This window comes from Aspergillus candidus, assembly GCF_002847045.1.
Source record: "Aspergillus candidus strain CBS 102.13 unplaced genomic scaffold BDW47scaffold_18, whole genome shotgun sequence".
In the NCBI taxonomy this organism is placed as follows: Eukaryota; Fungi; Ascomycota; class Eurotiomycetes; order Eurotiales; family Aspergillaceae; genus Aspergillus; species Aspergillus candidus.
In genome coordinates this window covers 25,419-39,344 of record NW_020194023.1, presented here as the reverse complement: position 1 = coordinate 39,344, position 13,926 = coordinate 25,419, and the positions used below count along the sequence as shown (strand labels likewise).

The 13,926-nt window shown below is 53.0% G+C and overlaps 4 protein-coding genes across 4 annotated transcripts; 3 read left to right on the top strand and 1 right to left on the bottom strand.

Moving 5' to 3' along the window:
- The first annotated feature begins 1 nt into the window (after position 1).
- On the top strand, positions 2-1,165 carry pyr4 (meroterpenoid cyclase pyr4). The gene is made up of 2 exons (XM_024818463.1): positions 2-750; positions 815-1,165. The coding sequence occupies exons 1-2, from the start codon at positions 233-235 to the stop codon at positions 1,023-1,025; spliced, it is 729 nt and encodes a 242-aa protein (XP_024672610.1). The 5' UTR covers positions 2-232; the 3' UTR covers positions 1,026-1,165.
- Positions 1,166-1,325: 160 nt separating this feature from the next.
- Positions 1,326-3,095, top strand: BDW47DRAFT_104530 (FAD-dependent oxidoreductase). The gene is made up of 4 exons (XM_024812350.1): positions 1,326-1,688; positions 1,763-2,022; positions 2,162-2,532; positions 2,593-3,095. Exons 1-4 carry the CDS (start codon positions 1,396-1,398, stop codon positions 3,073-3,075), a joined length of 1,407 nt encoding a protein of 468 aa, XP_024672609.1. The 5' UTR covers positions 1,326-1,395; the 3' UTR covers positions 3,076-3,095.
- A 1,104-nt stretch (positions 3,096-4,199) lies between these two features.
- On the top strand, positions 4,200-5,905 carry BDW47DRAFT_21333 (FPP/GGPP synthase family protein). Its single transcript, XM_024818462.1, has 4 exons — positions 4,200-4,598; positions 4,670-4,824; positions 4,884-5,210; positions 5,271-5,905. The coding sequence occupies exons 1-4, from the start codon at positions 4,371-4,373 to the stop codon at positions 5,665-5,667; spliced, it is 1,107 nt and encodes a 368-aa protein (XP_024672608.1). The 5' UTR covers positions 4,200-4,370; the 3' UTR covers positions 5,668-5,905.
- An 853-nt stretch (positions 5,906-6,758) lies between these two features.
- Positions 6,759-13,742, bottom strand: BDW47DRAFT_21322 (putative tRNA-splicing endonuclease). The gene is made up of 4 exons (XM_024818461.1): positions 13,577-13,742; positions 7,296-13,479; positions 7,131-7,226; positions 6,759-7,068 (listed from the first exon to the last, which is right to left on the bottom strand). Exons 1-4 carry the CDS (start codon positions 13,597-13,599, stop codon positions 6,952-6,954), a joined length of 6,420 nt encoding a protein of 2,139 aa, XP_024672607.1. The 5' UTR covers positions 13,600-13,742; the 3' UTR covers positions 6,759-6,951.
- Positions 13,743-13,926: the final 184 nt, after the last annotated feature.

Sequence of the window (13,926 nt, the reverse complement as noted above, 5' to 3'; positions counted from 1 at the left end):
GATAAGAGATCGGCCGCACCGCGTTGAAACCGCAGAATGTACGAGCTCCCTAGAGCCAGCGCCAGAAGCAGAACCCTTGCAGACCACGGACGACGCATCAGAGAGTGCAGTGTTCTATAAGACGGGCCGAGTGCGACCAACCCTTGATACATGGATAAACCAACCACCCCATTCATCGTCTCCTTGATCTCACCCACTACCACCATACCTACTGCACCAAGAAAGTGCCACTATGGACGGCTTCAACGTAGCCCAGGCGCCTCCCGAGTACCTTGCCGTCAAGCCCATTGCGGACCTGTTCGTCGTGGGAATGGGAATTGGCTGGGTGATCAACTACGTGGGCATGGTGTACAAGTCTTTCAAAGACCAAACCTACGGCATGGCCATCATGCCACTCTGCTGTAACATTGCGTGGGAGGTAGTCTACGGCATCATCTACCCCTCGAAGAGCCTAGTTGAGCAGTCGGTCTTCCTAGCAGGTCTCACCCTCAATTTCGGCGTCATGTACGCCGCCATAAGATTTGCGCCCAACGAGTGGACCCATGCCCCCGTTGTTATGCGCCACCTGCCGCTTATATTTTGTCTTAGCATGCTGGGCTTCCTCACCGGTCATCTGGCCCTTGCTGCGGAAATCGGCCACTCGCTGGCTTACTCCTGGGGCGCAGTCGTCTGCCAGCTGCTGTTGAGTATCGGCGGCCTTTGCCAGCTGCTATGTCGCGGTAGCACCCGTGGAGCGTCGTACACGCTGTGGTAGGTTTTCTTCCCGAGTCCCTTGATACACGCGGATCGAATTGCTCATATTTCTGGACTCCAGGCTCTCCCGGTTCCTGGGCTCGTCCTGTACCGTGGTCTTCGCGGGTCTCCGCTGGAAGTACTGGAACAGTGCGTTTGGGTGGCTCAATAGCCCGTTGGTCTTGTGGAGCCTGGGCACCTTTTTGCTGGTAGATGGGTCTTACGGAGTGTGTTTTTGGTATGTTCGACGCTACGAGAAGTCTCTGGAGGAGCCGAGCAAGAAGTCCATGTGAGGGAGGGGTGGATGCCGGCAGCGAGGGCCCCCCCCCGCGTGGCTGGATATTGGCATTTTTGTCGGCTATATGTGTGGTGTGGAGCAATGAGATGCAGAAAAAACTGTCATTTGCGCGAGATAAGAAAGCGGGTATTCGGGAGTAATGAATGCGAAAATGGTGCAGATTTCTCGTATTGCCTGCTTTAGGCGGGTGATGCCCCCAGAGTCCCCCTTGCAGAAACTGTCAGCCAGCCACTCAGACTCAGAATCTCCGCGGCCTCCCCTGGGAGTATCTGTCATGCTCCCTTTGAAGTGTGGTAACCGGCGGAAAGGAACAGTTCTCGGTGTCTCGTTCCTGATCTTGGGGGTTTACCTGCCCACGCCACACTATGGCATCGTCAGAGCTAAAAGTCATCATTGTCGGAGGGTCCATCGCGGGACTGACGCTGGCTCACTTCCTTGAGCGCGCTGGAATCAAATATGTGGTTCTCGAGAAAGGCAGCAATCCTGCCCCCCAAGTGGGTGCCTCGATTGGTATCTTGCCCAATGGGGCGCGGATCTTGGACCAGCTTCAGCTATACGACGAGGTGGAATCGCATATTGAGCCTCTGGAGACCGCCACTATGTGTTATCCGGACGGGTTCACCTTTCATAGCTCGTACCCCAAGCTCATACACCAGAGGTCGGTTTGGTCTCCTGGGGGTTTTGTAAATGGGTTCGCGCTTCTATTACTGACCCCTCCGGGAATGGGTGTAGGTTTGGATACCCAATTATGTTCCTAGACCGACAGAAGCTTCTGGAGATTTTGTACACTCGACTCCCCAATCCGGGGAATATCCACCTCAACCGCCGCGTCACCGGGGTTGAAAGCTTCCCGGGTGGAGCGACGGTGACAACGGCGGATGGGACACGATATACCGGCCACCTGGTGCTCGGCGCCGATGGCGTTCACAGCCCCGTACGCGCCGAGATTTGGAAAGCAGACCGAAAGGGGATTGGGTTGAAAGAGAAAACAGGTGAGTCCAGTGATAATTCCCACCTTTCAAGGTCCCATGGCGGAATATCAGCCATATCAAGCCTTATCAAAATACCGTTCTGTTCTGTATTCTGGTACAGTGATTGAGATTTCATTGTCTAACAGAATGGACATGACAGACATGGCAGTGGAATACCGTTGTCTCTTTGGAATCTCATCTCCCATCCAAGGATTGGAAGTGGGAAACCAGATCAACGCCTTTTTCGACCATGCCACGATAGTGACTATCCACGGGAGAAACGGCCGTTTTTACTGGTTCCTGATCGAGAAACTCGCTCGTCGGTATGTCTACCCAGATGTTCCTCGCTTCACAGAAAAAGACGTGGCGTCCGTGGCCAATCAATACCGAGAGCGCCGGTTCTACCAAGACATCACGTTTGGTCAGGTCTGGGACGCGCGAGAAACCGTCTCCATGACCGCGCTGGAGGAGAATGTCTTTTCAACCTGGCATCACGGACGCATGGCGCTTCTAGGGGACAGTGTTCACAAGGTATACAACTGCAATATCCGAACCCCCTCCCTACAATCGGCCGATTGACCATCGCGACAGATGACACCGAATATCGGCCAGGGAGCAAATATGGCGATCGAAGACGCCGCCGTCATCACCAATCTCCTGATCAACTGCACGAGAGCAACGCAGAAACCCCCCACCGACTCGCAAGTCGAGTCCATTTTCGATCAGTATCGTCGAATCCGCTACGACCGGGTTCGGACCGTCTACCAGACCTCTCGATTTCTGGTCCGCTTCCAGGCTCGGGATGGCTTCTTCAACACCCTCTTTGGGCGCTATTTTGTTCCCTACGCAGGCGACCTGCCCGCGGACATGGCCTCCAAGACCATCGCGGCCGGCGAGGTTTGCCAGTTCCTCCCAGTCCCAGCACGCGGTGGGCACGGATGGCATATCTATCAACCCAGGGGATGGTCTTACCGGCAACTAGTTCCTCTGGCGTTGCTTTTGGTTTCTGTTCTTTCCATGGTGGTCTTGCATAGTGGGGTTTATAGATGTATCTGGACGCTTTGGGAGGTGTAGAATAGGCCATTGAAGGTGACACAATTGTCGAGATAAAAAAACAAACAAAACAATAGAAGAATTGATAAGATTGAAGCTTACAAGCTATGGGAAAAGGGCTACAAGAAGCATTGAGATACAAACGGTCAAATGTGTGGGTCAAAAACTGCGAACAATATAGGTCAGCTGATTATCTAGTCGATTGCCAGTCACTGCTCTTCCACAGATGTGAGGTCTTTGCCTTGTAGTATTTTTCTGGCCGGTTCTGGATGGCACTGACAGGGGGCTATCACTGTTTGCTTTGGACTCGGTCGGCGCCATAATCCTCGTCTGCGTGATCCCCGTCCTACGATGGCAAGCAGCTATTCATGGCGCTCTGGCCGGTCTAGCCTGTGTACTTTTGCTCCGTGGTGGTGATTGTGCCCGCCGGCAGCAGTCACATCGGACCGCATGTCTTCATCATCCTAGCTGAATTGGTTGACACCGATCGTCCCGTGCGTCGCTGGCTCATTCCTCACGCTCCGGGGAACGAGAACCCCCGGGTCGATGGAGGTTGGCACCCTGCTTTTTCTGCACTGGGACTACGCCCCGTCTGCTCTGGCGACTCTCGTATGGTCGATAAGTCGCCACTGTCACCGCGCACAAGCGATTGGTCTCCCAGTGAGCTTGCGCTATTTAATTGCAAGGTTCGTCGTTGGCAGTCTGCTATGGAGACCCTGCGACAAGACAATTCGTTTCCATCGCGCAACATCTGGGTCTCAGTCTGTGTCTGATGTTGAAGTCTCACAAAACATGAGAAAGGAAGCAAGGGACCGCTGCGCAGGGGGAGGGGGGGTTATTGCTTGAAGACAGCCTGCGAGACGAGGGCCGTTAGTTTGATTGCATCTTGCTTTCCAATTGCAAGAATCAATTTTCTGGTGGTTGTACAATTCCCCTTGCGGGAGAGGACATCAGACCGCAAGATTATAGATGGAGATAATGGGTTTATCCCTTGCGGTAAGCCACGAACCAGTCCTCGAGCACTGCCTCCTGTGCAGCTGTCGCCGCATGCTTAGATATGGCTCGCTTGGTACTATCGCATGATGGCACAAGTCCCTCTGTCATTCTTTTGTGCGCTACATACAGGCGCAAAGTGGACAACCTGGTTTGAAACCCCCCCAAGGTAAGGGACCGTGTGATTAGAGCGCAAGTAATCAATCATTCGAAGCCCAGCGCTGAAGACGAAGATTTTTCCCTATGGAGGCACAAAGAATCGCCCACAGTGGTCAATCCCGTTGCTCAATTGCCACGAGTCACCGACCAGCACGTTCGAAACCATGCTCTTTCTTGCTCCAGGCTTCATGTTTCCTTCCGCCCCAGTGTCATTGAGTCCTTATGGCCTGTTCATGGAGGACAAGCCCGTGATATCCACGGGCTCCTATATTGTTCGCGATGGAAAGGCCATCCACCTCCAAGCCCGAGTCCTTGCTCAGACGACAATTTCGCCGCCGTCCCCAAAGCCAGAGCCCCGAGCAGTTGAGGACGCGGTGGACCGCTACGAAGAGGTTCGCTCTGATACCACGAACAGACGGTGGCTGTTACGATGCAAGAACACCTCTAACACATAGTCTGATAGGTGGTCCGGGCCCCCTACGACTACCTCCGCTCTCTGCCCGGAAAGGACATCCGCGGCAAGCTAATCGCCGCCTTCGACGAGTGGCTCCAGGTGCCCGCAGACAAACTAATCATCGTCAAGGAGGCCATTGAAACCCTCCACACCGCGTCTCTCCTGTCAGTTTTTCGCGTCCACGCGTTAAAACAGACAACGTACTAAAAAGACCACCCACCAGGATTGACGACATCCAAGACTCCTCCAAACTCCGTCGTGGTAGCCCCGTCGCCCACAGTATATTTGGCATCGCGCAGACGATCAACTCAGCTAACCATGCCTACTTTCTCGCCCAGGAGAGGGTGCTCGCTCTGAATGATCCGCGCGCGCTGGTCATCTTCACCCGCGAGCTCCTCAGCCTGCACCGCGGCCAGGCAATGGATCTGTACTGGCGGGATGCGCTCATCTGCCCAACCGAAGAGGAATATATCGAGATGGTGTCGAACAAGACTGGCGGGCTTTTCCGACTAGCCGTGCAGCTGATGCAAACTCTGAGCACGGTCAATATGTATGTCTCACCCTCTCCCATTCAACTGAGCCCATCTTATAGTGATCAATCTACATGTAGCGACTGCACAGATCTAGTCGAGCTCCTAGGAATCATCTTCCAAATCCGAGACGACTACATGAACCTCCAAGCCGACACCTACACCAAGAACAAGGGCTTCAGCGAAGATATCACCGAGGGCAAATTCTCCTTTCCAATCATCCACAGCATCCACGCCCAGCCACGCAATACACAACTGCTGAGTATTTTGAGCCAGCGGACGGAAGACGAGTCTGTGAAGGCCTATGCAACGCGGTATATGGAGTCCACGGGGAGCCTCCAGTTCTGCTTAGACCGGCTGGACGCCTTGCTAGACGAGGCAGCTGAGTTGGTGAACGGATTGGAGCAGTTGCTCGGCCCCTCCAAGGGTATTCGGGATATCTTGGCTCTGTTGCGTGTTACGGGACGGGACCGTTGATGTGTCAGGTTGTTCCTATCGGCTGGATTATCTTTAGGGCAGAATTTCCAGCATCGGCTACTGCATTTTGGCATTCCGAGTGACGTGAGCCGGCATGGCGTGGTTGTGTATTCGGCTGGGTCTACTCTTGCTACGCACGTATCCTGGCAACGACCTTGACTGTATCAGATGGGGTGGAGACGGAGTGATTAGCAATCCAGGCCAGCAGACGGGAGGTGCGACATTAAGCGCTTGGGATGATGTACCACATATGCTATTCACTTGCCCGGCTTGCACCCACCATCATCATGCTGTGAATGCTACGATCTCTTTCACCAACTGTCCCCAGATATGCTGGAAATCATTAATAATAATAGTTCAACTTATAGTTTACTGTGCTCTGGTTCGTATATACTTTCCTGGTAAGTGGGTCTCTATCAGCGGGCTATACATCCCCTGATAGTCTTCAGTCATTTTCGATGGGAGTTCCTCCGTTTCAATAGAACCCTTCCCTTTGTTCGATCAAGGACTCGTCGATATTAATCTGTATGATGTACGTATGTATGTTCGGGGGTTTACTCTGGATACCCAGCAGTTCGGCCATCATCACTACCTCTAGTATATTACTCGAGGTCGACCGTCTACCTCACCTATACACAAGAGACCTAGATAATTCCCATCTAATATGTACCTGCAGACTTTGAATACCTGAGTTAGATATCTACGTATGTCAAAAGGGTATGTCTGTCTGTATGTACGTATGTATGTCCCAAAGACCATAACGACACCATGGCCTTCCTGTGCTTTGGTAAGTATGCTGTTATGCTGTTCAAATGTCTAACGTGCCAACAACCCCCGCCCAAGGAACTGCAGAAAATATGTAGAACAAAATGATTCAATCGCCAGAACGCCTCGTTCATGCTTTTCTTTGCTTCTTTTTCTTTTCCTCGAAAAAAGAAAGAAAAGAAAAGAAAAGAAAGAAAAGAAAAAAGTCTCGACAAGAAAATAAGAACAACAAAAGAAAATAAGAATGAAATGGAGGACGCGTAGGAGGGGAAAATCTCAAAAAGACTACATCCAGAAATTGGAGCTGAATGTGCCCTAGACGCTCATATGCATGCAATAGACAACGTATCACACCGTCATCTCAAGTGATGTTATATTTCCCGACCTGACCCCATGTGATACATCTATTCTGGGATGAAGATCGTGAAGATCGTGGAGATCGTGGGAAAAAGATAAGAAAGGAGATGACTAGCGATCGTGATCGTGCGGTGTGAATCGATCAGATCGTGCACCGCTCGTTTATCTCCGTTTGGGTCTGATGAACGGGTCGGTTTCCTTCTTCCGACGCATGGGTGGCGGTGGGCGAGGACCCTTGCCCGGTCCCTGTTGTGGAGGTATTGGCTGTCGGGGATTGCTCTGCAAGAAGGTTTATGTTAGCGTTGTCTGGAAGACTAGAGCCTTTCTTCAAGGATCTTTACCTGTGATGGGCCTTGCCCTGATCGCGGGCCACGCGGCGGTTCACCCTGCTTGATCGGGCCATATGCGGGTCCACTTCGGGAGGGTTTAACCAGATCCTGGTACATTATGCGGTTAGTTGGGTTTCGATAAAGCAGTTTTCCAGTAGGTGGGAAAGGTAAACTCACATCTGTCGTGGAGGGCGCATTCGCATCGATCTTACGCCGCGGCCCTTTAGGAGCATTAGGCGGTCCCTGCTGTTGGTCGGATTTGCGGGGGCGAGAAGCCTTCGAAGCATCTGCTGCAGGGGAATCGGAGTCTGTGCGCTTGCGCTTTGCCGGCCCGCCGGCGCCGTCGTTGTGGCTCTTGTTGGGCGGTTTGGATTCCTTGCCCTCCGATCCAGAGGTGATTTGGATAACTGGCACCTTGGGGTCGTGGCCGCCTATCTGCCGAGCTCGCTGGCGCTCCGTCTTCTGCTTTTGTATCTGGGCATGGCGCTGTTCCTCACGGCTGATCCGCGCTCTTTCGTGCTTCGGCAGGCTGCGAGGAGTCCGACAATTACTAACCACGTGCCCGAATTGGCCGCATTCCACACAGCGCTCTGCTGTACAGCTCCCGCGGGTGTGTCCGGGTTGACTGCATCGGAAGCAAGTGCCCTGGGCTTCTTCCTTTGCGTCTGTGTTGTCACAGTTGTGAGTCATGTGCATGAAGCTCCCGCAGTAACCGCACATGCGATTTTCGTCCAGGCCGTTGGGGCCTCCTGAGGGACCGTCTGGTAAAGGAGCAGGAGGGGTTCCTTTCCCGGATCCAGGTGCAGAGCTGGGGGATTCGGACGGAAGATTCTCGAGAGAGACCGAGGGCGGTCGAGAAACGGACGCGGCTGGAATTACAGCCGATCCTGACCCATCGGCATCTGCCATCTCGACGTTCTTGTAGCCAGTGAACTGCGGTTTCTGGAGGATCCTCAGGATGTCGCCGCTGGTATATACATTTCTTCGACGAGCATCCTTGATCAATCCATTCCAGAACTCTCCCTGGACAAGGGACTGGGAGTTTCCAAGCACCCAAAGCGAGGACTTGGCACGAGTCAAACCGACGTTCATACGGCGAATATCGGACAAGAAACCAATTCCTTTGTTCGAAGCTCTTACACAAGAGAAAATGATCACCTCGCTCTCCCTACCCTGGAACGCATCCGTGGTGTTGAAATCAATCATGTTGAGAATAGAGCTCCCAAACCTGGCAGAAAACTGGTTTTTCAACTCCCGCAGTTGGCCCTTGTAAGGAGTGATGATGCCAATCTTCCGCGCAAAGCTGAGTTCCCGGAAATCCGTCACCAGACGCTCGTACAGTTGCATAGCTACCTTTAGCTCCGCCATGTTAATCAGAGAGTGGCCCTTAGTGGCACTTTGGTGTAGACCTTGCACATCGAAAAACCGATATGGGGTGAGCAGCTCGCTCTGGTGCCACGGGCGAGTGCGAAGCTCTCGCATATTTGGACCATCCTGTAGTTTGCCGTCGTAGAATGCGGAGCTAGGGAAAGCACTGATCTCAGGATGCATTCGGTATTGGATGTCCAGGAGATGCACATCTCTAGGGTGATTTGCCTGCATCCGCACGAATAGACTCTGTTCGTACTGGAACTTCGAGGCGACCTTTGACAAAACCGTTGGCGGCAGCTGCTTAGGATCACCAACGAGGATACACTTCGAACACCCGTATTTTAATGGAATGAGAGCACTCAATTCAATCGACTGGGCCGCTTCATCGATAACGACCGTCTCGAACTCAATGCTCAAATTCTGGAACATATCGTGACCGCTACCACTGAGGGTAGCACAAATAATATGTGCTCCGTCAATGATATCTTGCTGAGCGCGTCGTCGGTTCAATTCAGCATCACGTGCCGCTGAATGGTTCCTATCTCTCGCGTTGTCAATCTCCTGACTCAATTGTGTTTTCTTCTTCCTGAGCAAGTCGAATTCTCTTTCCAGCTCTGCAGGAACAGGCAAGCCTTGCGCTTTGCATTGGTCCATCTTGGAACGAGCCTCCTTGAATCCCGTGTCGGCGGCTTTGTGCTCCATGTAGATCTTCTGCATGTCAGTCTCCCCAGGTTCTTTGCGCGAGCTCTGGTTTAATCTGGCGTTTACAAGTTCGTCCAATGTGACGTCCAAAACATTGGTGTTGATGGCATCACTTCTTCCCAGTCGAATAACTGACAACTTCTCCTGGCGCCCATGTACCGTCTTAACGCCATCTTTGAAACGCATGACCAATTCGTCAACAGCGGCATTACTAGGCGCACACACCAGCAGTTTCTTCGAGGTTGTGGTCCTCGCAGGAGGCCTAGCGTTGCCAATCGTTATCGGTCTTGATATCGCCACACCTTGCTTGCCGAAGACATTGCTCAAAATAGCTCCGACCATGGCAACAATTGTCTTGGTCTTTCCGGATCCGGGAGGACCCTGGATGAGAGTAAAGGCATCGTTATCCAAACCGGACTTGATTGCTTTGGCTTGGGCCAGGTTGACATTATAATTGTCCACGAAAGGCTTGAGGGCTGCGTCTGAGTAATTGAGGATCGGCGAAGGTTTAGCCCTGACAATCTCCTCGCACAGGTCATAGTATTGTAGGGCCATGAGAGCGCCGTATTCGCGTTCAAGAGGAGTCATGGATGTAATTTTGGCTCCCCATATCGAGGCACCGGGCGAGAGGGAGTTAATGAAGGGATTGCCAGGATTGACCCGGTAGGCAAGTTCGACCTTGCCCTTCTTCCTATTAATGCCAGAGACCCGGGCAAGACAATGCGGGGCAGAAGAATCCGACGTCGGAGAGCTTGACTTGGAAAGCAGGACAATGTCCGCTTCACCAAGACCCAAATCTTTCATATCAGGAGCAAGCATCGAAGTGTTGACCTCCATAAAAGAATCCACAGACAAACGAGTTGCAACCGTGATCTCGAATTTCTTGAACGTGTTTTCTTCCTTAGAGGACTGGAATCCTTGCCAGGCCTCCAGGATCAGAAGCGGCTCGAACGTCTTCTGGTACTCAATCGGGTCTCTGAATGCGTTGGAAACCAAACTGTAGTCGGTACGGCCGGAATTCGGAGGAAGATCACCGCTGGCGAAAAAGTCCCAGGAAAGAATTGTACGATGCAACGAAGAAAGGTCCGGCGCGAGTCGTGCCCGCATGTCTTTCGCGGAGCGCACCTGTTTGACCTTTTTGACAGGACCCTGTTGTTTCAACGACATTCTCTTGCTTTCCTCGTAGGCCTTGACGGCATCAGGCTTCGAGCTTGCCTTCGCACCAAAGAGCTCCTTGTCGAGCTCATCTTCGCTTTCGGATTCGGACTCGGAATCGGACGAAACCATCATACTGTCTGCCGGTGTATGATCTTTGCCTTGAATCCCGATGCCAGACAGCCCAGAACCCTGCTCGGCTGTTAGCTCCGCGACGCCAGCAGCAGGGAGACTCTTTTTCCAGCGCGCCAGCTCGGCCATATCACGTTTCTTCTTGGCCTCCCGTTCTCTCTCGCGCTTTTCGCGGAAAGCCTGAACGGATGAATTGGGCTTCAGCGGCGTTGGGGTTGGCTTAGGAGCAATCAGCCGTGACTTGGCAGCTCTCTCTGCCTTCCTCTTGGCCTCTGTGGCCACCCTCTCCTTATTAAGCTCCACGGAGCGGGACAGTTGTAACAGAACATCGTCGGGGATATTGTCATCAAACTCGTCCCCTGTCTTTGGTGGACTAGGAGTAGCTACCTGATCGGCGGGTCGGGCAAACGTGGTGATCGAGCTCTGTTTCTTGAGGCTGGCGGTCGATGCAGTGACAACGGGTTTCTTGTAGTAAGCCTCCAAGGCCCGCACGAGCTCTGCCTTCTCCCGCAAAGTCAGTATCGTCTTGATGGTGGAGTTAACCGCGACGCCCTCGATGAATTTCAAGGCATCTTCCTTTACGGTTGTCACGCTGAGTTCCCCAAGCCGCCGGAGAAGTTTCGCCACGAGCCCAACCAAGGTGGTCGCCAGGTATTCGTCCTTGAGTCGCAGCCACTTCACCATTGCACTCATCGTTGACGTGGGGGATTTAAGGAAGTTTTCGCGGGCAGGAACTTCCTGGTTCGGGTCGGCGTCAACCACAGCGCTTAAAAAGACACTGTACTGGCTAAAGAGCAGATCCGCGAATTGGATACTATCACGGCAGAATTCGAGCATCACAGACTTATCATTGCCCCTGAGATGCCACGATTCCGTCTCGTCGAATATGGTGGTCAAGGCTTGCCATAGATATTCCCAAAGCTTTTGCAACGAGAGAATCTCGCGGCGGTCGGCAAGCTTGCGAGTTCTGAGCATGCCGGTCTGGGTGTCACAGAGAATATCAACGATGTCCGTTCCGGTGTGGATCATCCTCGGCGCAGAGGCAAACGTTTTCATGTTGGAAATGCGCCGGAACGACCAGCTCAGACCGTACATGGTGGTGGTGAAAAAAGACTGCATCAAATGGGATATGGCATCTCGTCGGGCGGATTGACCGCTGACGTTCTTAATCAGGTCGACGGCAGCCTGGTAGGTATTGAGATCCGCGGCGAACAGAGCGGATATCAAGGCACTACTCGTGTCCTGGCTTTTAAACAGCTCGTCCAGATGCTCTGGCTTGAAATCCGCCAAGCGCTCGATAACTTGGCACGAAAGGTGCGTCAAATGGCCGTAGATCACGTTGAAGTGTGTCTTTTCCGGGCTGGCCTCGCCTCTCGTGGGAAACTTCTCCAGGCCTACCAGTGGCAATATGCCAAGAAGGGCGGACGTTGACAGAGCCAGGTTATCCTGATGCAGGTGCTTCACGACTGCATCCCAGATCGTCGCAGAATAGGTGCTTACGCCATGCTGGAGGGAGTTCTGCCGAAGGATCACTTCGTAGTCACTCTTAAGGGATTGGCACTCGAGAGCCAACGTATTACGAATAACATCCATACAAAGGGCGGTGATCTCTCGCTGCCGACCCTGTTCCACAGCGAAGCTGGGCGGCTCGAGGATCCTCTCGATGTTCGCACTTACGACCCCCATGGTCTCAGACAGAACGACACGTTCTACTGAGCCTCTCGATGATTCATGGTCAGTAAAACTGCGGAGGGTGTGGAGGAGGCTCGCTAGGCCGACGTGAAAGCAATGATACCTCGCCAAATTTGGGAACACGGGTTTCTGTAACCGATCCAGAAGCTGATATGCCAGGGGCCTGGACGCGGAAGGCTGATGGGCGCCTTTCAGCGATGACATAAACGGACCGACCCATGAGAGCATATCTTTCATGGCAGACTTTTCATACGGCTCTCCCTCAGACGCCTGTTTGAGGAAGGCTTCCAGCTGGGGGTTGTAGAAGACCTGCTCGATGATGGCCTGGGGCGATATCGTTTGCATCGCATCCCAGAAATCACTTGGCGCCTTCTCCAGGAAGATCTGGATCGTGTTCAACAGGAACCGTAAGCCGGGCGACTGGATCGAGAGATGTTCCACCGACAAACGGCAGGGGTCGATTTCGAGGGCGCGGAGCTGGTGGGTGATCTGGTCCTTGTCCAGTCTCTTCACTACAAGCTGCATACCACGCCAGAGTCGCTGGATCAAAGCTACCTGAGGCGGCTGCTGAGATGCCATCCGCAGTGCATCCAAGAGCCCCTCTTTCACAGCCCAGTCGAACTCCACTGTAGTCGGCGGCCGAGGATATCGCATCCACGAGTGGATAGCCCAAAAGCTGCGATTCTGGTTGGGATCAAATAAGAAGCGCGTAACAGCAGGGATGTAGTCCGAAACCTTCAGCGTGCGTTTCGTTTGGATCAGCCTAAACGGCTCATCGAAGTGCTCCTTTAGAAGACTGTCATTGCGCAGCATAGCATCACAGCTCAGGGTCTCAAAAATAGAGAGCAGCGACGCACGGTCCAGCACATGGAGCCCGATCTCCTGCGGGGGAACCTCTTTTAATTTCGCCGTCGCGGTAGCCAGATTCTTCGTGATGCGCTTGATATCCCAATCGTCGATCATGCGCGCGAACTTTTCAATGTCCTCGTCGTCGTAGTTCTCCTTCAGCTGCTCCATGAGCCAGATCTTCCCGGTGTAGTACTGCTTGATGCAGAGGTCGCATTTCTCGAGCGTGTCGTCCAACTTCCGCCAGATCCAGGCCTGTAGCTCCTCGACGCCGTCCTGGTTGTAGGCGAGAATTCGCATGCACGATAGAAATTTCTCCCTGCGCTGGGTTGCCTCCGCGACGAGGTCGGAGACCTTCTTGCCGGACTCGTCTGTTTGGTTTGGGTCATCGTATCGTCCGTGGTCGTCGTCGTGTTGTCGGGCGCACAGGAGGTGAATATTGTCGGGGAGGGCCTGGAGCTCCCTGCAGAGAATATCTTTCAGCCATCACGCTCGACTGCCAGTAGGACAGAAACAGTAGGAGAGGAGGACGCAGGAAGGAAATTATAGAAATTACTAACCCAACAAGATTCATGAACTCCATGGCTACTGTACGGTGTTCCGGGTGTAGCTCGTCGATAGAGAAGTGAGACTACCACACATCCCTCTTCCAAAGAAGGAACAGACAGCCGATTTCTCTGAGAAGAATACAAGTGAGAGACTCCTGAATAATTACAACCTCAAGAATTTCTCCTCCGTGAGAAACCACCTTAAACCACCATTCTGGGCACGTGGCGACAGAAAACAAACAGTGTCCGAGGGGGATGAGCGTGGGAAATCAATTTCTCCTTCACTTTCCCTGACGGCTCTTTGTCACTAGAAAGCAGCAGATCACTCGCCCAAATGCAAACAGACAGTGAACAAAATTGAG

Bases quoted from the DNA above. Each gene is read 5' to 3' on its own strand.
- pyr4 (XM_024818463.1), top strand. From the start codon at position 233: ATGGACGGCTTCAACGTAGCCCAGGCGCCTCCCGAGTACCTTGCCGTC. The intron at 751-814 runs GTAGGTTTTCTT...TCTGGACTCCAG, and splicing joins GGAGCGTCGTACACGCTGTG to GCTCTCCCGGTTCCTGGGCT.
- BDW47DRAFT_104530 (XM_024812350.1), top strand. From the start codon at position 1,396: ATGGCATCGTCAGAGCTAAAAGTCATCATTGTCGGAGGGTCCATCGCG. The intron at 1,689-1,762 runs GTCGGTTTGGTC...GAATGGGTGTAG, and splicing joins CCCAAGCTCATACACCAGAG to GTTTGGATACCCAATTATGT. The intron at 2,023-2,161 runs GTGAGTCCAGTG...TGGACATGACAG, and splicing joins TGGGTTGAAAGAGAAAACAG to ACATGGCAGTGGAATACCGT.
- BDW47DRAFT_21333 (XM_024818462.1), top strand. From the start codon at position 4,371: ATGCTCTTTCTTGCTCCAGGCTTCATGTTTCCTTCCGCCCCAGTGTCA. The intron at 4,825-4,883 runs GTCAGTTTTTCG...ACCACCCACCAG, and splicing joins CTCCACACCGCGTCTCTCCT to GATTGACGACATCCAAGACT. The intron at 5,211-5,270 runs GTATGTCTCACC...ATCTACATGTAG, and splicing joins ACTCTGAGCACGGTCAATAT to CGACTGCACAGATCTAGTCG.
- BDW47DRAFT_21322 (XM_024818461.1), bottom strand. From the start codon at position 13,599: ATGGAGTTCATGAATCTTGTTGG. The intron at 13,480-13,576 runs GTTAGTAATTTC...TATTCTCTGCAG, and splicing joins GAGTTCATGAATCTTGTTGG to GGAGCTCCAGGCCCTCCCCG. The intron at 7,227-7,295 runs GTGAGTTTACCT...ATAATGTACCAG, and splicing joins ATGCGCCCTCCACGACAGAT to GATCTGGTTAAACCCTCCCG.